The 24,932-nt window shown below is 33.3% G+C and overlaps 4 protein-coding genes, 1 long non-coding RNA gene and 3 pseudogenes across 6 annotated transcripts; 6 read left to right on the plus strand and 2 right to left on the minus strand.

Annotated features, from left to right (window-relative positions):
- Window positions 1-38: 38 nt before the first annotated feature.
- LOC109127493 (arabinogalactan protein 14) lies at window positions 39-576 on the plus strand. Its single transcript, XM_019232349.2, has one exon. It carries the CDS (start codon window positions 175-177, stop codon window positions 355-357), a length of 183 nt encoding a protein of 60 aa, XP_019087894.1. The 5' UTR covers window positions 39-174; the 3' UTR covers window positions 358-576.
- An 825-nt stretch (window positions 577-1,401) lies between these two features.
- LOC104726201 (uncharacterized) lies at window positions 1,402-3,633 on the plus strand. Of its 2 annotated transcripts, XR_015573026.1 has the most exons (4): window positions 1,789-1,878; window positions 2,117-2,194; window positions 2,293-2,333; window positions 2,553-3,633. It is a non-coding gene; the product is annotated as an uncharacterized LOC104726201 (long non-coding RNA). The 2 variants fall into 2 exon arrangements; XR_758017.2 differs by having other exon boundaries at window positions 1,402-2,194.
- LOC104726200 (protein OXIDATIVE STRESS 3) lies at window positions 2,516-3,633 on the minus strand. The gene is made up of 2 exons (XM_010445006.3): window positions 3,237-3,633; window positions 2,516-3,107 (listed from the first exon to the last, which is right to left on the minus strand). The coding sequence occupies exons 1-2, from the start codon at window positions 3,503-3,505 to the stop codon at window positions 2,849-2,851; spliced, it is 528 nt and encodes a 175-aa protein (XP_010443308.1). The 5' UTR covers window positions 3,506-3,633; the 3' UTR covers window positions 2,516-2,848.
- Window positions 3,634-5,389: 1,756 nt separating this feature from the next.
- On the plus strand, window positions 5,390-6,863 carry LOC104726202 (putative FBD-associated F-box protein At5g56560 pseudogene; annotated as a pseudogene).
- A 3,751-nt stretch (window positions 6,864-10,614) lies between these two features.
- Window positions 10,615-12,792, plus strand: LOC104728938 (putative FBD-associated F-box protein At5g56560; annotated as a pseudogene).
- Window positions 12,793-17,064: 4,272 nt separating this feature from the next.
- LOC104728939 (putative FBD-associated F-box protein At5g56560) lies at window positions 17,065-19,185 on the plus strand (annotated as a pseudogene).
- Window positions 19,186-19,721: 536 nt separating this feature from the next.
- LOC104726204 (mitogen-activated protein kinase kinase 6) lies at window positions 19,722-21,984 on the minus strand. Its single transcript, XM_010445008.3, has 8 exons — window positions 21,720-21,984; window positions 21,479-21,563; window positions 21,243-21,377; window positions 20,817-21,044; window positions 20,542-20,724; window positions 20,219-20,442; window positions 20,072-20,117; window positions 19,722-19,943 (listed from the first exon to the last, which is right to left on the minus strand). Exons 1-8 carry the CDS (start codon window positions 21,797-21,799, stop codon window positions 19,851-19,853), a joined length of 1,074 nt encoding a protein of 357 aa, XP_010443310.1. The 5' UTR covers window positions 21,800-21,984; the 3' UTR covers window positions 19,722-19,850.
- Window positions 21,985-22,412: 428 nt separating this feature from the next.
- Window positions 22,413-24,899, plus strand: LOC104728940 (glucan endo-1,3-beta-glucosidase 13). The gene is made up of 4 exons (XM_010447849.3): window positions 22,413-22,786; window positions 23,068-24,351; window positions 24,431-24,464; window positions 24,553-24,899. Exons 1-4 carry the CDS (start codon window positions 22,723-22,725, stop codon window positions 24,698-24,700), a joined length of 1,530 nt encoding a protein of 509 aa, XP_010446151.2. The 5' UTR covers window positions 22,413-22,722; the 3' UTR covers window positions 24,701-24,899.
- Window positions 24,900-24,932: the final 33 nt, after the last annotated feature.

Consider the following 24,932-nt stretch of genomic DNA (forward strand, 5'->3'; position numbering starts at 1 on the left):
GGTGTAAAGTGACATGTACACACTTGGCCTTACATGCGTACTCGTGCATATAAACCACTAACAAATGTAATTCACAAGCCTCACATCAAAAACAACAATAAGCACCAAGAACGTTTTCAACTCTCTTCATTGCTCTCTCTCAGTTTCAAATCCAAAAAAAAAAATACTATAACAATGGAGGCAATGAAGATGAAGCTTTTCGTGGCGGTTTTGGTTGCTATGATAGCGTTCTCCACGGTTCAACAGACGGTTGCAGCGGTTGACGCTCCGGCTCCTAGCCCTACCTCCGATGCTTCCTCAGTTATCCCTACTTTCTTGGCCTCCGTAGCGGTGATGGCCTTTGGGTTCTTCTTTTAAGAAGTTTCTTCTTAAATTTGTTATTTTATGTTTAATTGAATTTTAAGTAAAATCAACTAATTGATGTTTAAGTCCGGTTCTTGTTTGTTGTGTCTCTTTCAGTTCTTGACATCTTGTAGTTGATTGTTATGTTGGTCATGTTTGATCTCTGTGTATCTCTCTATTATGTATCGTTGTTGGATTTGACATCATTCGAATATCAATAATCATTTATCATTATTTTTTATTATTTTTTTATATTATATTTTCTTTCTTTGTATTTTAATTTCAACTTAAAAATCTTAAATGTAGATATGATGCAAACAGAAACCGAGAAATTTGCATGTACCGTTAAGCTGGATCTATCTGGATGTGTAATAATAATCTATTATACCAAAAAAAAAAAACTAGATAATATTAATCGGAATCTTAAATCTAAAAGCAATTGAAAGCTGCTAATATGCTTTTCTTTTGCGGAGTGAGAGCGGACAAAAAGCAAATACCTTTTAAGCTTTCACATGGGATATATTTTTGAAGCAAAATGCAACTCTTTTAACTTATTTTATCCCGAAATAGAGAGTTTCTAATTTGTTTGGTATATTGACGCATGTTTAACCTTCTACCAACATAGTCGTTTTCCTTTGATTCGATACACAATACGAAACCTTTTTTTTTGATGATTTTTTTTCGTATTGGTTCGGTGAAAATATCAAGAGAAATTAATTGGCCTTTGATAAATAAGTTAATTCTGGCCCTACAAGTATAAACTAATTGCATTGGTTTTTATTTCCGAAAAATATCAAATAAATTCATTACTGGGCCTCCCAAAACATTTGGGTAAGGCCTTAAGCAATACAAAGGTCCAACAGATACGAAGGACAACATAGAAGATATGGGAAATTGGACTAATAAGAGGACTAATTCTCCTTTATTTGCGTAATTAAAGAATAATGAAAAAATAACTCTCCTTTATTTGCGTAATTAAAGATATGGGAAATTGGACTAATAAGAGGACTATTTGGTTTTCTTTTCCCTGTTTGATATGACTTCCTTCTCTTGACCACATGAGCATCGTTTTTGCTTCACATTTTAGTGACTTTGCGGTTAACGGTTCGCAAGTAAAGGTGTGCTAAAGGAATTGTTCATCAGTCATCACAAAGACAAAGTCTGGCAAAGACATATATAGATGTGCTTAAGAAAACAGAGCACTATGGCTTCACTTGCTACGATTTGCTGAGGTACGTCCTCACGCATGATTTTATCAGTCAAATCATTAAGATGTTCTTACGATTCCAGAAGTGGTAACTTAAAATAATGTGCTAGATGAGGCCAAGACTCGCAGTAAAGATGTTCTTATTGAGCACGGCACGATGCCTTTTGTTATTGTTTACATTTTTGTATTCTTGACTCATTCACTTGTTCCGTTATTAGTGTGAAATCATCCAACCTTGATATTTACTCTGTCCAGGTAAGGACGAAGAGATGATTCCTCAAGAGCTAGCTTGACCAAACAGCCCAGGTAGTTGGAGATGGTGCTGTGAAGTAAGTGCTTATACTATGCAAATGATGCATCCTTGATGAAAGCACTATTTTTTTCTGAAAAGTGTTTGTAATGATAATGAAGGAAGTACCAATGGGTTGGATGTTCTTTAAGATGGTTCAGATAGTTAGATTTTTTTATATTCTTATGGTTGTTCATATGCTCAATGCTAAGGTAACTGAAACCATCTAGTTCTTTACATATAAAGAAATGCGCTTACTGATAAGATGTCATGAGCAGGGAAACACAGCTGTTTACCTTCTTTACACCCATGCTTGGATCTGTTCAATCATAACAAAGTCTGGCAAAGACATTAAGGTGTATTTTCTTGGCTGCATAATCTCAGATTTACTTGGCTTATATAGATTCTTTGCGTTTCTTGAATTCAGTTTGTCACCTTGTGCTGGATCATGCAGATGAAAGAGCACTAGGACTTCACTTGCTACAATTTGCTGAGGTAGGTTAGGCATTAATATTGATTCAGTCAATAGCCCTGTTTTGTTTTTTTTTAATGAAAAAGTTCATATACATCTACGATTAGATCAATGATGTGAATGATTTTGCAGGTATATTTTCAAACATTCTATTACTAAGGATATTGATTCTTTATGCATAATCAAACTATGATGGTCTGAATCATAACTGAAACAAATGGTCCATTATAAAACTTTGTCAGGTTAATGGATCGGAACAAGAGACAAGCCGTCTCTTATTACTATGTGAAGCAACATCATAGTTATGTGGAACTGCTTCCACCTTCTCGGAATCACTCCTGTTTACAAGCTTTTGATACATACAACCAAACGACCCCAAAGGCCCCCCAAAAAAAAACAAAAAGGTATAAACAAGTCTAGTCTACACAATTAAAACAACATTGGAATTTTGTTATGTTACTGAAACCGATTTTGGTGAAACCGTAAAAATGGTTAAAAACTTGTGGGGGAAAAAAAGACTAATGTTTCTCTGAGATTTCTAATGTTTTCTTCTGGAAAGACAAGAGAGAGTAGAGGAAGGTGTTTTGTTGTTGTGTTTCTTGGAGATGGTAGCTTTAGGACTATAAACCCTTTTGTAGCTTTGATCTATAATCCCACCAGTACTCCTACATGTCTTTCTTCTTGCTCCATAGTTTCTGTTTTTAAACCCTCTCTTCATAAGATCTTCAAGGCTTTTAACATTTGCTAGTGATGTAAATGATTGTGACCTTCCTTCATAGAACTTTGATAATCCCCTCCTGAGATAATAAATCAAAACTTTTGTTATTACATGAAAACAGAGATGTGACATAAGCAAAATGTTTTAGATCCATTAGGTTACTAAACCGCAAGATCGAAAAGCTTTATAAAGAAGATTGTATTCTTACTTGATAGGGAGATGTGACATGAGGTCAGAGAGATCTTCAAGAGGTCCATTAGAAGAAGATGAAGAAGCATCATCATCATCATCATCAACCTCTTCTGTTAAATCAGATGAAGAACACATGGAAGATAATGAACAAGAAGATGAATCTTCTTCTTCTGAGAATGTTCTTGAAACTCCTTGAACAATGTCTTCTTCTTCTTCTTGGATTGGATCTTGATAGATCATGTTGCCCGCCATTTGCTTCAGATTCAGATTCATATGAATATTCATCTTCTTTTTTTAAACAGAACAGAAGAGAAAAAAAAACACAAAGAAAGAAGAGTAGTTTTGGCAAAAAAGGGATGGGAGAGTTGCGTGTTGTGTTGTTCTAGAATTGGAAACACAGAAACATGAGTTCTGTTTTGAAGATAGACATCATCTACAAAATATATACAATTGGATATGTGAAGAGGTTTTTGATTTATTTCTTTATTTTCAAATATATAAAAAGAGGATAAAATATATGTGTGGGTATTACTTACGTGCAAGCCGTGGATAACGTTGACCCTTTTAAAATAATAAATTTCTCACTTTTCAAGTTTTATCTCCAAATTGTTTTTTTTGTTATTATTATCTCATCGCATATGTTAATTGCTATTATTGTGTTTTTTTTTTGTGTGGTATGCGGTTCTCATTCTATGGGCAGTCAGCATCATATCACAGCTTTTTGCTTTATGTTTTTTGTTTTTCTGAACACACTTTTGCCCTTTAATTTGTTAATTTATTAGATATTATTATACCTTTTCTATAACATTACAAATAATATACACCATAAAACTTCTAAACGACTATCGTTAGTAGTTTTGTAGTTTGATAAAAGATAAAAACATACATATTTCTTTACATATACAGATGTTCCAGTGAGAAAATAAAGGGATTTAAAAAAAAAATAAAAAAAAAATAAAGGGATTTTTTTACCAATTAAAAGAAAAGATAAACGAAGTGATTAGGTGTAAAGATTTGCACACAGAGCATTTCCTTAAAAAAATAGAGTAAAGGTCGGTTAGTTTAGTTCTAATTAAAAAATAATAGTACTCGAGTAGTATTATATTATATGGATTAGATTTGCTTAGGAGAGTTTTCAATTCCCTATAAGAGTGACTAGGTACTAGTAGGCAAAAGAGGATAAGACTCATTCTTTTAAAACATATCCGTATCATGTCCTCGTCACCCCTCTCTATCCTTTTACTTACCCTTTTTATTTAATTTCTTAATTTTGTTAATTGGACCGAACTTTTTTAAGTTCCCATCACTAATAATATCGACTTTTCACATTTTTATGCATAGTTAAACAAATAATTATTCTTATATATATCCTTAAAAACAAGAATCTTGTCCGTCTTTGAAACAACTTTTTCCCGACACATTAAAAAAAAACCGCTTTTTCTTTTTTTCTTCTTCTTCATATATAGAGGATAATATCAAATTATCAGTTATTAAATTTCAAACAATTCAACTTAAAAATTGATGAAACATTCAATATAACAGTTAGGGTATATTTATTTCTCCTATTCACACATATTTCTTCCCAATTTCTTTTCTTTTTTAATGAATACAAACATACTACAAATTATAAGTCTTCTTTGATTTTTTCTTCTAATATAATATGAATAGAAAAAATACTCACTTTTTATTTTAAAAATAAATCTTTCTTTCGAAGTTCCATTATTGCATGAAATTACAAAACAAAAGTGCAAAAAAGAAAAAAAGCGTTATAGTGCGATTCAAGCTGGTAAAACGCGCAGATCTCAGATATATCAAGCGCGTGTTAATTGAATCTGTGGGCTTTATAGCCCATCTAAAATTGCTCAATCTAGCAAGAGCAGAATTTGCATGGCATAGAAACGACGGCAGTTAGAAGTTTCTGCTAACACTTTTTAAACTATTACATATTGTTGGCAAAATTCAATATATTAACTTATATAAAAATCGAAAATTAAATCATTCAAATGCTTTCCATAATTTCAAATAAAGAATATTAGAATTAATAAGTTAAATTAGGAGTAGGATTAGGAAATTAATTTTTCTTGGTATATATAATAAATAAACTGAAATTTTAATCACGGAACTTGATTTGACTAGCTAGGGTTCTTTTCTTCTTGTGCATCTCAAAACATGGAGAGCATCAATGACTTGCCAGATGAGCTTCTCGTGAAGATATTGTCATCTCTTCCTACGTTTGGAGAGACTATACGAACAGCTTTCATATCAAAACGTTGGCAGGATCTTTGGAAACTGGTGCCGGTGTTCAATCTTAATGATGATTTGTTTGTTGATTATGATTATGATTATGATTATGATGATGATGATGATGATGATGATGATGAGAGTTTTAAGAGTTTTGTTTATAGGTGTTTCTTGTTTAGCAAAGCTCAAGTTCTAGAGAGATTGTGTCTCAAGCTTCTATTTCCCTGTTACAATGCTTCAACCATCAATGATTGGGTTAAAACCGGAGTTACTCGATCTCTTAAAGAGCTGCAACTCAACATGTGTGGCAACAACGTAATACTGCCGAGTTGCTTGGGTCTTTGTAGAACCTTAGAAACATTAAAACTCCGAGACTTGATAATCAAGTTTTTACCGCAGTTTTTTCGTTTGCCATCAGTCAAAAATCTTCACCTTCTAGCGGTTAAATTCCCGAGTGACGAATCTGTTCAAAGCCTTCTAAGCAGATGCCCTGTTCTTGAAAATTTGGTCGTAAACAAGAAAGAAGATGACAATGTGATGATATTCAATATTAGTGTGCCTACTTTGAGGAGTTTATCGATCGATAATTCTGAAGGGGGTACGCACCAACAATGCGGAGATTCACGGGTTTGTGATCAAAGCTCCTCCTTTGATGTATTTGAACATTAAGGATACATTCAGTAACTTCTTAATGTTTGAATATATGCCTGAGGTGATCAAAGCTAATATCAAGGTTGTTTGTGACCAATCTGAGAAGTTCATAGGATCTCTTACCTCAATTCAACATCTTACTCTCTGTTCTCGAACTTCAAAGGTAAAAAAAATTCTTACTCCAATAGTTTCAGTGTTTTGTTTTCCTTATGACAGTAAATAATAAATATATACTTCAATTTGCAGATTCCATATCTTAGAGGTAGTTTCTTCTTCTATCTTGAACATCTAGAGCTATGTACAAGTTATGCGGGATGGTGGTATCTACTTTACAATATACTTGAAGACGCTCCAAGACTTCAATCTCTCAAGCTAGATAAGTCGGTAAGTTGTACGTAGATGAACCATATATATATATAATAACGCTCTCACGTTTGAACGATCGGTAATAATGCTAACACACGACTTTTTCTTTTTATCTCAGAAACATACAAGTAGTTGTGACATTGGTAAAATAACTCTCTCTAAAGTTGTTCCCAAATGCTCACTGACGCACCTCGACATCTTGGAATGGAGAACATTTAAAGGCACAAAGCCAAAGATGAATGTGGCCAGGTACATACTAAAAAACGCTACTTGTCTAAAGAAGGCGACATTCTCAACAAGAATTAAAAACAAAAATGGCGGCGTTTTATTGAAGTTAAAGTCTACGTACAGAGTTTCAAAGAGATGTCAGCTTGTGATTGACTAAACTCTTATGTGATGGTTTTGGTCTTTAGAAAACACAGAGCTTCTTAGCTTTTTTTTTTGTCCTTGGATTTTAATTTTGTTTGACGTTGGTTTTGTTTCTTACTTCCGGATCTCCGTTGATTTGTGAAAACAGAGCAGTTTTTTTTTTGTTCAATTAATTTAATTACTATGCAAGACTTGTTACTATGAAGGGCTATGATCTAATAATTATATTGGTAATTAACTAATCTGACTTTTATTCTGATAAAATAATAAATACATATGAATCTATGGAGTATGAACCCAAGAGACCAAGAGTGTCCATGACTCATCTCCACCACATGTTATTCTCCTTAGATTGGGTCTCTCTCTCTCTCTCAAGTCAATAGTAAATTTTTAATATATTCTTATCCTTTGATTTGGCCTTTGTGAAATATTCAAGTTTTCATGGTTTTGGAAATATTCAAGTTTTTCACATGTAGATAGCCTCTCGAAAAAATATACTACTAACCAACGATGAGGAACTTTTAGGATTCGTAAATATTGGTAATGGTTTAATCGATAAGAAACTACGAAAGTTTAGTTGAACAAAAATCTATGAATAAAATTGCTGACATCATATATATAACTAGATCATAACCTCGGTACACTGCTGCGGAACAAATTTTTATATATTGATTTAAATTTTCATTTATCTAATTTTAAAATTTTATATATTATATTTTGATTTAAATTTTCATTTATCTAATTTTAAAAATTTTAAATAATTCTTATTTGTGATAAGAAATTGTTTGATTATCATGATTTATATTTTTTTAAAATTATATAACCTGTTTCTTAGTTGTATTTCCAAACTAAATGTGTTTAATTTATATTTATTTATTTTCAAATTTAGATTTATTTTTGGAATTTACTTATTTTTATTGGAGTTTATTTAATAATTTTTAAGATTGCATTAACTAATCCTAGTTAAATCAGTTTATTCGACATATCTTGTATTGATATTGTTAAAAATAGTAAAATAAGGATTTAACTGGTGTTTAAGTATTAGATTAATGATACTTTAATTTACAGTAATATCGATTCAAACCCGTCCCATCATGCAATATAACCCGTCTGTGTTATTTTAAACTTTTAATATGTTTAAATATTCATAATTTTAGAAATTCTATTAAGTTTAGATATATTAATTTAAAATTCTAGTAGGGTAGAATTAAAACAAAATCAACTTTACAAACCAAACTAATCATATATAAATTTTAAATTTGGATTCTTATTAAGTGAAGCTTCTGGCTCATTCGGACTTAGATTTATTTGATAGCTACAGTGGACTTTCATATTATTCGCTGCCTCGCTGGGGATATTTAATTCATAAATTAATCAGACTAGGATAGCACCCGCACTACGCCGCGAGATTGTTTTATATTTTATTTTTATTTTTATTATTTTTGGATAATTTAATATGTGTTTGTAATTAAAAAATCATTATTAATATACTTTTTGACAATGTTCATTGGTAATATTATTTGTTTTAGGTTTTTGTTATTATGTGTTGCCTGTTTTATTATTGTAATGAAATTGTAGATTAAAATCATTTTTTTCTTATATTACGATGTATTGGAGGATCATTATTACTGTTAGTTGTTTTGATTTATTTAATCAATTTTGGTGTTTGCTATTTAATGTTTTTATCAACACTATATAGATTTTAAAGAATTTTTTGTTTTTAAAAAATTGTTTGATTGTGTTATATCAACTCTACTTCCTTACATGTTTATGAGATTAGTTAATTAATTATTAAACATAGAATGAAAATATGTTTTTTCTCGCTTCGGAAAAATTAACTCATATGAGTAGAAGTTGTGTTCAAAATTGTCCAACTATCCTTTTGTTGGGATATGAAACTTCATAGAATGTTTTTAGTCACAAAAGAAATCCATCAAAACATTTTTTTTGTCATTAACATCTCCTTTTTGGGGTTTATATGATTGAGCTTTTGATATGATGGTGGGGTTTGGTTCACGTGATGTAAAAGTAAAATCCATTTTGGTTATATATACTGAAATTAGCCGTCGTTCATAAATACTATTGGTGTCTGCTGAGGAAAGTTATCGTTGAAACAAAGTTTGAACCAATTTGGTTTATATATTACGATCAAGTTTGGTTTAATTTCATTTAGACGATGTTGTTTATCTCACGTCGCAAAACAACATGCCATGTGCTTCATTTTTAAAAAAAATCTATTAATTTATTAAAAATTGACAAACAAATCAAAATTTTAAAATCTATACTCAAGCTTTTTAGTATTGATTGTAGTATTGTACACATATATTGTTTTTTTTTAATTGGTCATCAATATGTCGTCTCCTTCTCTCTTTGTCGTCCTTTATTCTTGTTGCAGGTTTTAGGCGTTAACAAGACATAACAATATACACTTTAAAATATATCTCAATCTAGACATCAGCATAAAAACTGATCAAAATATATTACTTAATTAATATTCAAAATCCAGATAAAGTTTATATTTTGACAAGAACCGATCCAAAAGCTAAAGAACAGATGCAAAAGTAAAAAAAAAATACGTAAAATTACAGATCAAAAGCAAAAGTTTACATCTTTCACACATAAAATATTATGACAATAACAGACTTGATCAGATGTCACAGTTTATTTTATTTTATTTTAGAACGGACCTCAAGTTCTTTGTTATAGAGATTTGGGAAAAGGAGACCTACAATTTTTGCAAATGCTTCAAGGAGCAATCAGTTTCCGACCAGATCAATCAACTCGGTTCAGTGATGCTCCGAACTCCGAAGCTTGATGCAATATACTCACAACCTTTTCATTGATCCCTCCTCCGCAACTTGCAAATAAACCCACCCAAAAGCCTCCTCCTTCCTCTTTTCTCCGTCGTCTTCCTCCTCTGGTTCGCTCTTCTCCTCTCTCTCTCAAGTTCTTTCTATAATCATTTAGTTTCTTCGTGGGTTCCTTATCGCTCTTCTCCTCTCTCTTTCTCTCTCTCTCTCTCTCTCTCTCAAGTTCTTTCTATAATCATTTAGTTTCTTCGTGGGTTCCTTATCTTTTTTTAGATCTCCCCGGTAAATCTAGAGAATCGCCTGCATTTTGTTCGTTTCTTCCTAAGTATCTCAGATTTTTGCTACCCCAATAATTTTTCTGTTCTTGATTCGTCTCTCCTCCAAGGTCCGTGAAATGTTTTTGTCGGAGATCAACATTGAGTGAAAGATGAACAGATTTTGACACGGCGACCTTAGTTCTCGAGATCGATTAGCTTCTCACTTCTCCTCAAGGTTACATGACACCTTTTCATATAAAAGTCATCACGATCCGAATCGATTACACAAGAAATAGAAAACAAATATATATATATATAATCTTGCGTCATTGTCATTGTTTACAATAGATAACTTTACGCCCAATTATTTTAAAACTAAGCCCAACAAAATAAGATCAAGTTTAAGAGAAAAAGTGACATGGAAACAAGAGACTTATTATAGGTTGAGACATGTTGAGTTGTATTATTTGAAATATTTTTATTGGCTAACAATTTTAATGAGATGTCAAGCTCAGAAGAGCCTAAATTGCTGAGTTGTCATATGAGGAGAGCAACACATTCTAGTTTTATTGTATTGATAAGTAATATGACTGAATTACCATTATAAAAAAGGTATTGAATAAATTGGATAATTAGGGAATTAGGCTAATAAGCCTTTGTTGCCTAGGGTTTTTAGTTTTCTCATTGTGCGTCTCAAAACATGGAGAGCATCGATGAGTTGCCAGATGAACTGCTCGTGAAGATATTGGCATCGCTTCCTACATTTAAAGAGACTGTAGCAACAACTCTCATATCAAAACGTTGGCGGGATCTTTGGAAACTGGTGTCGGATCTCAAGTTTGATTATACATCGTTTGAGAGTACTGGTGAGACTTTTCTCAGTTTTGTTCATACATCTTTGGTGTTAGAGAATCAAACTCTAGAGAGACTGATCTCAAGCTTAGCCGAAACTATTTGGCTTCAATCATCAATTATTTGGTTCAAGCCGTCGTTGATCGATCTGTGAGAGTGGTGAGATTCGACTTGCTGGCAAAACCCTAAAATTACCAAGTTGCTTGAGTACTTGCAAAACCCTAGAAACAATGATACTTTGTGAACCAAGTATCGAGGGTGTCCACCAATCGTTTTGTTTGCCATCACCCAAAACTCTACACCTTTTATCGGTTAAGTTCTCGGGGGGCCAATCTGTTGCAAGTCTTTTACAAATCTGTCCGGTTCTTGAAGATTTGGTTGTACACCAAACCAAAGTCTTCAATAAAAATGTGCTTACTTTGAGTGCTTGTGGAACCCTAAAAACATTGATACTTAGTGAATTATGTATCGATGTTGTTCCCCGTCGGTTTTGTTTCCCATCACTCAAAACTCTACACCTTTTATCGGTTAAGTTCTCTGCCGACATACATGTTGCAAGTCTCTTAGAAATTTGTCCAGTTCTCGAAGATTTGGTTGTACACCAAACCAAAGTCTTCAACGTTGAAGTGCTTAAGTTGAGTACTTGGGTGACCCTAAAATCACTGATACTCCGTGACCTACGTATGGAGTTATTTCCGTATCGGTTCTATATGGCATCACTCAAAACTCTGCACTTTATATCAGTCAAGTTCTCGGCCGACAAATATCTTGTAAGTCCCTTACAAATTTGCCCTGTTCTTGAACATTTGGTTGTAGACCAAACCAGCAGAGAAGTCTTCAATATGAATGTGCCTACTTTGATTGCTTGCGGAACCCTAAAAACATTGATACTCCGTGGACTAGGTATCCAGGTTGATCCGCAAAGTTTCTATTTGCCATCACTCAATACTCTGCACCTTTTCTCGGTTAGGCTCTTGGGCGGCGTAACTGTTGCAAGTCTTTTAACAGGGTGTCCTGTTCTTGAATGTTTGATTGTAAGCGAAACCAGTGAGAATGTGATGATATCCAATATCGATGTGCCTACTTTGAGGAGCTTATCTATCAAGAGCGTATCTATCAAGAGCTTATCTAACAAGAACTCGAAAGGGAAACGTGGGAAATATACATATGTTGACAAAAGTCATGGGTTTGTGATAAAAGCTCCTTCTTTGAAATATTTGAGCTTTAAGGATACATGTAGTAACTCTCTAAAGTTTGAGTCTATGCCTGAGGTGATCAAAGCTGACATCGAGGTTATCTGTGACCAATCTGAGAACTTCATAGGATCTCTACCCTCAATCCAACATCTTACTCTTTGTTCTCTAACTTCAAAGGTAAAAAAAAAAAAAAAAAAAATTCTCTCCAATAATGTCAAAATATCTCCTTTTTGTGTTTTGTTATTCTCATTATAGTAATTAACTAATATATAGATACTTTAATTGCAGACTCCATATCCTAAAGATACTTCCTTCTCCTCTCTTAAACATCTAGAGCTATGTACATGCTCTGCAGGATGGGCGGATCTGCTTGCTTGTATGCTCAATGACGCTCCAAATCTTCGGTCTCTCAAGCTTAAGTCGGTATGTTTAGATGAACAGTTTTATAAAACTATTGCCTTTTACAATGATCAGATGAACATATAGTCCCGTTTAAAACTAGGGTGCATGCCCGTTTCATCTTTTCGTCTCAGGAACATAATTATAATTACAATGATCCGATGACCCTCTGGGAAGAACCAGCAGTTGTTCCTGAATGTTTATCGGAGCATCTCAAGACCTTGGAATGGAGTCAATACGAAGGAACAGAGCAAGAGAGGAATGTGGCTGGATACATACTAGCACACGCTACTTGTCTAAAGACGGCGACAATATTTTCAACAGGAAGTAAAAGCGAATATCAACGCATTCGCATGTTGGGGAAGTTAGAGTCTATGGACAGAGTTTCAGAGACATGTCAACTTAGGGTAAGATTATTGGTGGTCTCTTAATTTGGGGTTGTTAAACACTGTTTGAGTATTTAATGAATTAATTGTGAATGGTTTTGAATATAAGAACCTTTGAGCTCTTAGGAAAAATTTAATCATCCAATGGTAGGTTCTAATTTTGGGTCTCTTATTTTTGAAAATATTGTTTTTTTAAATTAAAAAATTGTAAATAGAATATAAGTCGTATCATATTACAAATAGAAAATATTGCATTTATTTAATTTTCAAACATACAAAATATAATAAAAACATCAATACATATTACAATAGAAGTGCAATTCATAAATAGATAAAAGGATTAATTTTAATATTTATTTGCTCCAAATTTTGCCAAAATATTCTCAACCAAATCAACTGATGCATGCTCCATTCAAAAAATATATAAGATATCTCCTGAAGCTTTGTAAACTGTTTCCAACTTTTTAGCAAATTGGTCCAACGTTTCCTGCAGTCTAAACCCATTGCAACACACATAAGAAAAGTCAATATACCGATCACTCACAGTTTCATCAAAGCCTCAATCAAACTCAAAAGAGATATGCTTTTTTAAAACCTGTTGCTTTGCCGGAAATCATAACCAAAACTAAAAAGGGTTTTCCCTTCTTCGAATCCCCATCCAAGCATCTCAACAATCATTTAACCTGTTTCCAAATACAAATAAGAGATTAACAAAGTAAAAGCTGATGACTTTCTCAAAACAAAACACAGAGAAATCAAAAGTCTGAAGTGTTTATATATGTATGTATACACAAAACTCAACTATTATTCGCCTCTAACAATATCGGTCAAACAGTTAAGGATTCGCCTCTAACAAGAGTAAAAAGGGATCATATCGGAACACAAAATCACACCAAGAACCCTAATTTTATGTCTAACATCAAATTACCCAATTTTTGCCCAAATTAAAAGCACCCTAATCATAAAACAATATGTGATTTCATACTATTGTACTGAGAAACTTACCTTCGGATACCAATTGATTCAATCTCTTCCTATTTAATCGACCCCAACTTCGTTTCGGATCCATCTCCAAATCGCGGATTCGATTCTGTCTATCGCGATTGGCCTCCGCCTTGTGCAATCGCCTAGCTACTCATCTCCCAATCCTTCGATTCCAAACCTCCAGATTCCAAATCCATCGATTACATATCACACGGCCTTTCCCTTTTTCGATCGCGAGAGAGAGAGGAAAACAAAAAAAAATCGAGCTTCTCATTTTTTTTCCTTTGTATTATTTTTATGACCAACAACAACCCGACATGTATCGTCTCTTAAACTATAATCGGGTATACTATATTAGAGGCGCCCTTGAATTTTTTCTTTTGTTCTTATTTATTTTTTTGAGTCAAAAAGACTAAGAACCCCTATATGATACTGCCAATAAAGAAGGTCTTAAATTTGACAACTTAACATTGATACCAAAACCAACTTGTGTTTGACTAAACTGTTAATGCATGTGAAATGTGTCTCAATCTATAAGACACAAAAGATTTTAGCTTTCTTTTTCCTTTTCTTTGATTTTATTTTTGGTGTGTATGGTTTTTTCTTCTTTCTAATTTATCTCCGGATTCTTTTTTAATTTGTGAGTTTTTTCTTTTTGAATAAATTACACTACATTTAGGATTCAATACTTTTCATGGATTTTAAACAAGAGAATCAGAACAAAGAGTTTCGTATAACTAAAACTTAAAACATTGTGGATGGGGGACTTGTTCAAAACTAAATGTAAGAATTGTCACTGTTGTTGATCAATGAGACAATGATCATAATTTTATTGGTAAATAAATATTTATTTGACTTTTATTCGAATAAAATGAATGGTCCTTTGGAGTATCAAGTATGGATCCATGAGTGTCCGTGACTCGTCTCCGCCACATGTTATTCTCCTTAGGTATGAACTCTCATGTCAATACTATAGTTTATTCTTATCCTTTGATTTGGCCTTCACGACATGTCATAATTTCGGAAAAATAATAATCAGTTTTGAAATTGACTAAATCTATTGAATCACATATATAACCAACACCTCTTGTATATTACAAATTAAAAGAATAACGTAGAGTGGATAATACTAAAATATCATTCATCATATAATAAAGTTAGATTTTAGAAGTTAGCCATTAATAAAATTGACGTGCCATCGAAACGTAAACGACATCGTTTTGTTATGTTTTCTACGCAAAAAATTGTGAAAAATCCACATGGCGTCGATGGCACGTCAATACACATGTGGATTATGAGTCAGCATCTCTAACGGTTGACTTAAATCCGTTAACATGAACTTTGACATTGGCTCAATTTTATAAGTACAAATATGAAATTTGAATTTTACTAGGGTACATATCTAAATTAACACTCTTAATTTGTACATGTAGCAATTCATACTTTTCGGAGGTGTACGGATATGAAATGACCCTTTTCTCGTCAAGTCCCAGAAGACGTCTTCTTAGGATTAGTTGAATTTGCTTGCCAATGGAATCCTCTGTTCGGAAGTTAGTTGAGTGAAGCCTAGCATTCCTTTCCAGATACGAAATGTATCTTAATTATCAAATCATAACATATACGAAATGCAAATATAGAAGAAGATGACTTAGTATCTGAGGACAAAAAGGATATTGTGATTTACAGTATGAGTATATTGTCTTCATAAAATTTTAAAGTATCTTAATTTTACTGTGAAAAAAAACCATTTTAATTAGTATTGATTGTTTGACAAAGAAAAAATTAGTATGGATTCAGAATATTTCAGGTCGGGCTCTCCAGTCCCAGTAAAAATAGAATAAAAATGGAAATGTAGTTGAATTCGCCTTTATATATAAATAATAATAATAATTAGGACATGGATAAATAAAATTGAAAAAAGGAATTTACAATTCAGTAACAAAGTTAAAATAAGACTGTTGACAAAAAAAAAAGACTTTTTCCCCACGTCAAATCAAAATTAGAAAACTAACTTTTATTGATTATCTTTTTTTATTGATAATCGTATTTTATTTCAAAACTTTGATAATAAATAGCATGAATTATTATTATCCAATCACATAAAAGGTAATAAACTAATTTTTAATAGTTTCCACTCTATATATAATATAATAACTAGGTATTAACCCACCTTAAACCGTGGGCCGAACATTTTATTTGAATTAAATTTGAAATATTTTTTTGTTATTTTGTTATTTATTATTAGTAATTCATCTAGCCAACATACAATCAGATTATTGCTGCAAAAATTATTGCCAAAAAAAAATCTGTATAAAATCAGTAGAAATCTTATCTGTTTAACTGAATAGAAAATTCTAAATATCTTATTTTTAACACACTAATTTTTTTTTATCCTAGTTAAATTGTCTTTATTATATGTAAGGATCCTAACTATTTTTTACACTTTTAATGTTATTTTTATAAATGTATTTCTCAATTAATATAGTAGGACTAGAATTGGATCCGTGCTATAGCACGGGTTTAAATTTCTTCTGTTTATTTTGTAATTTTTATTTAAATCAATATATGTGATTGTTTTATTTGTTTTAAAAGTCTTTTTCTTTTGGGATGAAACACTATGTTATGAAATCATGTTCTAAATATGACTTATGAAATAATATATATTTTGTAAGATCTAGTCTAGAAGATTTAAATTTTGACCCGCGGTACACTGCGGGTTAAGTTATTTGTTATAAAAAATAATTTTTGTTTGTTAATTGAATTTGATTTGTTTAGTTTTTAAAATTATATATTGTATTTTAATTGTTAATTCTATGACTTAACCTATAATATACCGCATATTAAATTTAGGACCAAATATGTAACATATATTTGTCAAAATCATCTTGACCGAGAAAGCCTCTACCAAATAACATTATTCCAAACTTTAATTTAATCTGAGAAATCATATTTTTAAAAATTTCAACCCATTTTTTTCATTTTATAGTGACATATTATTGACCCGTGCTATAACAAATCAAATTAGAGTGTTTATAATTTAAATTTTTTGATCTATCATATATTTATGATATTCTTAAAAATATCAAATTAAACTATTTTTAAATACTTCAAATTAAATTATTTAAATTTTTTATTATAGTATATAAAATTATACAATTCAACAAAAGAAATATATGAAATTAAATTTAAATATTCAAATTTTTACTCGTTATTTAGTCAAAATTTTAGTTGAATGGATATTTTTTAAAAGAATAATATTATTAAAGATTGAATATTTTTTAGATTGAACAATTTATATTGGCTTTAATAGTATGACTTTATAGTATGATTTCAATGCCTGATAAATCAAAGTTCATGCCCATTCGTATTCAGAATCATTTTGGTCATTTTTTATAGTATGACTTTGAATCTTTGCATAGTTTTCTTAGGCTATGTGGTTGAGACATTATATACATTTTTTATTCATCAATTGAGCAATACATGTCCCTTATCTTTTAAATGTTACCTATAATTGATTTTATATGTTACCATAATTAACTAAATGCATATTATCCCTAATTACCAAAAATCAAACTAACTTGTGTATATTATGTGATACACCTAAATTATAAATATCATAAGTTTATAACAAAAAATCATATATATATATATATATATATCTATTATATAGTATACAAAAAAGTCTATGTACTTCCAAAATATTAAATAGGGGATATATCCTTAAACATACATAGTAAATTAATTATTTAAAAAAAATCGTGCATCAAACCCAATTTGACTAGGGTTCTTTCCTAGTTTTCTTCTTCCTTCGCACGCACGTCCCAGAATTGAGAGAAAAATTCACCAGAACAATGGAGAACTGCCAGAAGAAGAAAAGGAGAAGACTCTGCCAGAAGAATAAGGAAAAAGAAGTGGAGAAACATGGACTCAGTGATTTGCCAGATGAATTGATCTTGAAAATATTCTCGATGCTTCCGTTGTTTAACGAGACTTTAGCAACACGTTTCATATCAAAATACTGGGAGGGTCCTAGAAAACAGGAGCCGAATGTCATGTTTAGTGATGAATCGACCAGTATTTTTAGGACTTCCATGAGTTTTGTATATGGATCTTTGATGTCGTCTAACGATGCTCCAACTCTAGAGAGCTTGCATATCAAGCTTGGAAAGCTTAGACAAAACTATTCGGCTAAAGAAATCAACTTCTGTGTTCAAGTCGCTGTTAATCGGTCTGTGAAAAGCTGAGGATCGACTTGTCTGGCAAAACCCTATATTTTCCGTGTTGCTTGACTACTTGCAGAACCCTAAAAGAATTGGTACTCCATAATTTGATTATCAAGGTTGTCCCTCATTGGTTTCGTTTGCCATCACTCAAAACTCTGAAACTTTTATCTGTTCCGGCAGTGGGTAAATCTGTTCCAAGTCTTTTAAAGATTTGCCCTGTTCTTGAAAATTTGGTTGTAAACAAGAAAGAAGATGACAATGTGATGATATACACTATCAACGTGCCTACTTTGAGGAGCTTGTCTATCATAAACAGGGAAAGGACAAAGCGCACCAACGCTGGACAGAGTCGTGGCTTTTTGATAAATACTCCTTCTTTGACGTATTTGAACATTAAGGATGCATTCAGCAACTTTATAATGTTTGAACCTATGCCTGAGGTGACCAAAGCGAATATGGTGGTTACATGTGACCAGTCTGAGAAGTTCATAGGGTGTCTTACCTCAATCAAACATCTTTCTCTTTGTTCTCTAACTTCAAAGGTAACAAAACTTTCTTACTCCAATAATGTCAATATTTCCCCTTTTATGTTTTTTTATTCTCAGTACTGAAATTAGAATAAAACTTTATATAATTGCAGACTCCATATCCTATTGGCACAAAACTCTCCTCTCTTCGACATCTACAGTTATGTACATGTTCTGCTGGATGGCAGAATCTACTTGATTGTATGCTCAGTGACGCTCCCAAACTTCGATCTCTTACTCTTAAGTTGGTATGTTGAATGCAACTTTTTTATATACTTATGTTTATGTTTTACTAGTATAGTAGTATGTTAGATGAACATTAAAACTTTATCAATGTTTTGAATAATGATAAAATATTACTTTTTTTTTTGTTTTGACGATCTATAGCACTAACACACGTAATGTTTACTTGTATTTATTTTTCGTGTCAGAAACATCAAGTCAATAAGGACTATGGGAAAAACCTTTGGAAAAACCCAACAATTGTTCCTGAATGTTTATCGACGCATTTTAAGATCTCGAAATGGAGAGGATATACAGGCACCAAGCATGAGAGGAATGTGGTTAGGTACATACTAGCAAACGCTCCTTGTCTAAAGAAGGCGACTTTCTCTACAAAATGTAGAAACCAATGTGATACCAGGCTCAGCGAGATAACGTATATGCACATAGTTTCAGAGAAATGTCAGTTTGTGTTTGACTAAAAAACTCTTCATGTGATTGTGTGTGTCTCTAGAAGACACAACAGAGGGTCTTAGCTTTCTTCTTCCCTATTTTTCCCTGACTTTACTTTTGGTGTTTGTGGGGTTTTGATTTCTAATCTCCGGATCTACTTTAATCTGTGAAAACAGATCCGTTTTTGTTTACATAATTAATTTTTTTTACTCTACATCTAAGATTCCCTTACATAGAATTAGAAGGGACTTTCCTCAAAACTACAAATAAATATGAAACAGATGGGATTCATAGTCTGGTAAATGATATATTCTAAAAGATACATACATGAATGAGTCTTTGGAGTATGGACCCAATGAGTGTCCATGACTCATCTCCACCACATGCTATTCTGCTTATATAGGATCATAGGATCTCTCAAGTCAAGACTATAGTATATTCTTATCCTTTGATTTAGCCTGAATGAGATGTCATAATTTGGGAGAAAAGTGACTTTTTAAATTGACTGAGTCTATCAAATCACAAACCAAAACCTTGTATAATACATATTAAAGAAAGAACACAATGAATAATAAAATCTCATTCAACTTTCATCCTCAAGTAATAATCTTTTAGAGACACATTACACAATATCATGTATCTTATCATAGCATATCATATACCAAATGCAAATGCAGAAAAAAAGAGGAATTACTTATCTAAGATAGTTAACAGGTGGTTCCAGACTACCAACAAGTATCCCGAGATCAATATCCTTGTCCTCAAACTTTTTTATGAATGGATGACTCTGAGAACATGAAGAAAAATATTAGAATGTTTCATCACAGATACTAGTTACAAAAACTGAGAAGAGAGAAAGAGAGAGGGAGGGAGGGAGGGGTGAGTATCTTTTTGTGTGCGGTTAATATTACTTACCAAGAGGTCCAAAGATGATGCTCTTGCTGGAGGATCTTTTTGTATGCTGTTATTAATGTAAAGAAGAATCATATTAACCATTAATAATAATTCTTTGTGTGTTTCAATGCAGAGTATATGAAGATGCAATAATGAATTGCTATTTACCAGGCTGATACAAAGGAGCAGAATTCAGGTGAGAATTGATCAGAAGGAGCAGTTGGTGGTGGATTCTCTACGATTGCTGCCAAGAGCTCATAAAAGCTTGGCGGGTTTTGCTGATCTTCAGATTCTAAGTAAGGGAATCTTCCTATTGCGCATTCTAACACTGACATGCCCAAACTCCAAATGTCACTGCTGTAGTCATATGTGCTTCCACTGATCCTCTCAGGCTGTGAAGTGAAGAAGTGAAAAAGAGACGAGGCATGGTTATGTATGTTGCAGCATCAAGAAAGTTGTAATGTAGATGATTGTTGGAAACGATTTCTTACCGACATATAGTTGTAGGTTCCAACAAATGTGTCCCTCTGTCCCATGGAGCTAGCAAGACTTGCACTTACACCAAAATCTGAGATTTTCACTTCCCCTTTATGGTTGACAAGAAGGTTTGATGGTTTAATGTCTCTGTGTATGACATGTCTTTCGTTGTGGAGGTACACAAGGCCTTGCAAAACCTGTTAACAAGGGTCAAATAAGTAAGAGTGATGATAAACCATGAGAATACTTTTGAAATCATTTGGTAAGAGTATAGAAAGTTCCATTGTACCTGTTTACAGACAACAGCAAGGTAAGGTTCAAGAATAGTCTTCACTTGTCGTATCACATCCGCAAGAGATCCCCGATCCATATATTCGAGGACAAGTGAAAAGGCCCCATTGTGATAGAAAGAGTGGTAGCAAACAACTACATGTGGACATTGTGATGATGCTTGGTTAATTTTGAGCTCCTGGACAATTTGCTTCCGGATTTCTTCTTGTATATTCATCTGTATGACCTGTGATTCATAAAGCAAACAAACTCAAACCCCAAATGTACTTGTATACTCAAAGGGCCTCGTTCACCATATGTGAATCATTAGTCCTAACCAAGTGATCATATCATCAAAAGAACTAAACTTTCCTACTTCCCATCTTATGAATCCATCTTTTTCAAAAACTCAAAGATTATAAGAGACCAGTCAAAAAAACTTTACCTTCATAGCAAAGAATTTGCCAACCCATTTATGTCGAACTAGTTGAACAACTCCACCACTGCCTTTTCCGATGACTTTCACAGTCTCTAAGTCTTCAGCAGTGATTTCGAAATCAAGCTCTTTGCTATCAGATGGCTATAACGAAACACACAAGAAACCCCCCCTTTAGTTACTTAATTCTCTTGAATCCTTATGAGATCTCTCAATAAAACAAGATTAGGGTTGAAAATTATTACCCTTGATTGCTTCTCATCTGACGTCAACCTAAGCCCCTTTTGATTCAGAAGAAAATCTCCATCATGAAACGTTCCACTCGCAGTCCTGTTTTCGTTTTTTTAAAATCAAATTCACAGAACAGATTCAAACCCAGAAAAATTAATGATTCGAATCGATCGATTTGGGTTTTGCAATCCCGTGAAATGAAACAGATCGAAGTACAAAAAAAAAAAGATAGGAGAAATCGCGAAAAAAACTTACAAGAAGGAAGAGATTGGGGTTTCTTGAGCTGGAACGGAGAGGAGCTTAAGCTGCTTCAAATTCGATTTGATCTTCACCATTTTTTCAATTTTCTTGGGATTATCGCTCTCTAACTCTCTCTTTATTTCTTTCTAGGGTTTTGTAAAAAATAAGCAATTTCAAGATAGTGTGGAGAGAAGAAGACGACGATTCTTCAATCGTAACGGACTTATTGATTTTGAACGCGTGAGACCGGGAAAAGTAATAAAATAACAAAATCATAGTTAAAATCAAGAATTAAATGGGCTTTGATTTATAGATGCGGCCCATTAATTGCACCACAACAGAACCATTCCACCACCGGTTATCTCTGGTATGTTTGACAGCTGGCGATAATAACAATCTTAATTGCTTTTGTTTTGTTTTTTGGTTTTGGAGATCCGAATTATATAATTATTTGAGTGTTGATAAAATTAAAAACCAAATTTTCATTACTTTTTGTTTTGTCGGTTTGAAATTATGTTTCTCCCACACTTTATGAATTGTTAAGCAAAATATGTATTTTGTGATCAAATTGATTATTTTATTTAGAGTATATACAAAAGGTCAAAAGCTCAACAAAAAATTAAATTCCATGGGACCAATTTTTTTAATTTATAATAGGGTAGTTTTGAGAATAACGCATAAATAACGGGCGACTAAAGTAAAAGAAAAAAAGTTGGAATAATAATGGAATCTCTCAAAGAGCTTAGCGGAATCCAGACAATTCTATCAAATCTAATTAATTGTACTGTCTGAGGCCCGCTTCGTTCCCGACCAGTGTTCCAACTTCTGACAAGAAAAAATAAAATAACTAAACTAGTTTCCCACTCTCGCTGTAGAGAGAGAAAGAGAGAGCTTTTAACGAAGCTTTTTTTGGTAGAGAGAGAAAAAAGCTTCGAACTTTATTTCAGAAAATCGAAGAAGAAGGAGCTGCCAGAAGATAAAGCTTCCTTCTTTCGAGGAAAGGAAGCAAACCAAAGCAATGACGACGAGAGACTTCAAGCTCATCTTCTCCATTTCTCTTCTGCTTCTGCTTCTACTTCTGGGTTTGTCTCTCTCTCTCTCTCTCACTCATATCTTTCTCTCTTGTAGTATTATTCACTTCAAGAGCGGTCTGAGACTTTGTTCTGAATTTGAGCAGCAAAAGTATCACTCAATGGTTTCCAATTTCGATTCTTGCTTAAATAGATTCTGTCTACTGTAGACTTACAAGTACATGGAGCTATAATAATTGCATAATTTGAAACCCTCATTCCAATTTTGAGCTTTTTAGACATCTTCTAGACATTTGATTCTGTCTTTTTCCCTTTGCCCCTAATTTTGGCAGACTGTTGCTACGGTGGCAAGGTCGGAGTTTGTTACGGAAGAAGCGCCGACGACCTTCCAACACCGGCAAAAGTTGTTCAATTGATTCAACAGCACAACATCAAATACGTCAGAATCTATGATTACAATTCACAAGTCCTCAAAGCATTTGGAAACACAAGCATTGAGCTTATGATTGGTGTTCCAAACTCCGATCTCAACGCTTTCTCACAATCCCAAGCAAATGTAGACACGTGGCTCAAGAACAGCGTCTTACCATACTATCCAACGACCAAGATCACTTACATTACCGTTGGAGCTGAATCTACTGACGATCCACACATCAATGCTTCATCTTTCGTTGTCCCCGCTATGCAGAATGTGTTAACCGGTCTTCGAAAAGTCGGTTTGAGTAAGAGAATCAAAGTTTCGACGACTCTTTCCCTCGGTGTTCTCTCTAGATCTTTCCCTCCTTCTGCTGGAGCGTTCAACAGCAGCTACGCTTATTTCTTGAGACCAATGCTTGAGTTCCTTGCAGAGAATAAGTCACCTTTCATGATCGATCTTTATCCCTACTACGCTTACAGAGATTCTCCAAACAATGTGTCTTTGGATTATGTCTTGTTTGAGTCTTCCTCTGAAGTGATTGACCCAAACACTGGTTTGCTTTACAAGAACATGTTTGATGCTCAAGTTGATGCTCTCTATTACGCTCTCACGGCTTTAAACTTCAGGACAATCAAGATTATGGTTACTGAGACTGGATGGCCAACCAAAGGTTCACCAAAGGAGAAAGCTGCTGCGTCTCCTGACAACGCTGAGACTTACAATTCAAACATAATCCGCCATGTGGTTACTAACCAAGGCACACCTGCAAAGCCAGGAGAGGCGATGAACGTTTATATATTCTCGTTGTTTAACGAGAATAGGAAAACGGGTTTAGATTCAGAGAGAAACTGGGGATTGTTCTACCCTGACCAGACAAGTGTTTATCAGTTGGATTTCACGGGAAAGAGCAACGGGTTTCACTCGAATTCGAGTGGTACAAACTCTAGTGGGAATAGTAATAGTTGGTGCATCGCTTCTTCTAAAGCTTCAGAGAGAGATCTGAAAGGTGCTTTGGATTGGGCCTGTGGTCCTGGAAATGTTGATTGCACCGCTATTCAACCGAGCCAGCCTTGTTTCCAACCAGATAATTTGGTTTCTCATGCTTCTTTCGTGTTCAATAGCTATTTCCAGCAGAATAGAGCAACAGACGTCGCTTGTAGCTTTGGAGGAGCTGGTGTTAAGGTCAACAAGGACCCTAGTAAGTAAACAAAATCACCAGCTTTCACTTGTTCAAAATCACAAATCAACAGTCTTAATCTGATTCAATGTTGTTGCAGGTTATGACAAATGCATATACATAACTGCAGGAGGGTATGTCATAAAAGATAGTCGTTTCAGATTTGCAAAGTGAAGAACAATACATTCTCATTCTTACTAATTTGTTAAAACCTTTCTGCAGGAACAAAACCAAGGCGACGAATGCAACTGCATTGACCTCCTCTGCTTCAACTTCACGCGGAAACCAACTACTCAGATGGATTTTTAAACTCTGTCTCATGATCTCGTTGTCCTTGAGTTTGCAAACTATGAATTCACAAGAACTGTAACCCCAGAATCTGAAAGAATTTTGAGTCAGTGTTTTTGCAGGAATGTAGCAGTAGCGAGAAAAAAAAATGCAAAATCTGTTCCTGAATAGTTTAGTTTGGTCTAGAAATTGTGAGCGTTTATGATTGTCGTTCTTTCTGCAGTGAAATCGTTGTACAGACATTCTATCTGAAATCTTGTCTGAAATCAGCCAATTGTATCCATAGTCTTGTTATCTGAGATTCTGACACTGAA

This window comes from Camelina sativa, chromosome 11 (assembly GCF_030686135.1).
Source record: "Camelina sativa cultivar CO46 ecotype springtype chromosome 11, ASM3068613v1".
Taxonomy (NCBI): Eukaryota; Viridiplantae; Streptophyta; class Magnoliopsida; order Brassicales; family Brassicaceae; genus Camelina; species Camelina sativa.

What these genes read in the sequence shown, in the direction of transcription:
- LOC104726200 (XM_010445006.3), bottom strand. Translation starts at nt 3,505, where the DNA reads ATGAATATTCATATGAATCTGAATCTGAAGCAAATGGCGGGCAACATG. An exon ending in ATGTCACATCTCCCTATCAA is followed by an intron (nt 3,108 to 3,236) that starts GTAAGAATACAA and finishes TTATTATCTCAG; the next exon opens with GAGGGGATTATCAAAGTTCT.
- LOC104728940 (XM_010447849.3), top strand. Translation starts at nt 22,723, where the DNA reads ATGACGACGAGAGACTTCAAGCTCATCTTCTCCATTTCTCTTCTGCTT. An exon ending in TAAGGTCAACAAGGACCCTA is followed by an intron (nt 24,352 to 24,430) that starts GTAAGTAAACAA and finishes ATGTTGTTGCAG; the next exon opens with GTTATGACAAATGCATATAC. An exon ending in ATATACATAACTGCAGGAGG is followed by an intron (nt 24,465 to 24,552) that starts GTATGTCATAAA and finishes ACCTTTCTGCAG; the next exon opens with GAACAAAACCAAGGCGACGA.
- LOC104726204 (XM_010445008.3), bottom strand. Translation starts at nt 21,799, where the DNA reads ATGGTGAAGATCAAATCGAATTTGAAGCAGCTTAAGCTCCTCTCCGTT. An exon ending in ACCCCAATCTCTTCCTTCTT is followed by an intron (nt 21,564 to 21,719) that starts GTAAGTTTTTTT and finishes AAACGAAAACAG; the next exon opens with GACTGCGAGTGGAACGTTTC. An exon ending in GAACCTACAACTATATGTCG is followed by an intron (nt 20,443 to 20,541) that starts GTAAGAAATCGT and finishes TTCACTTCACAG; the next exon opens with CCTGAGAGGATCAGTGGAAG.
- LOC109127493 (XM_019232349.2), top strand. Translation starts at nt 175, where the DNA reads ATGGAGGCAATGAAGATGAAGCTTTTCGTGGCGGTTTTGGTTGCTATG.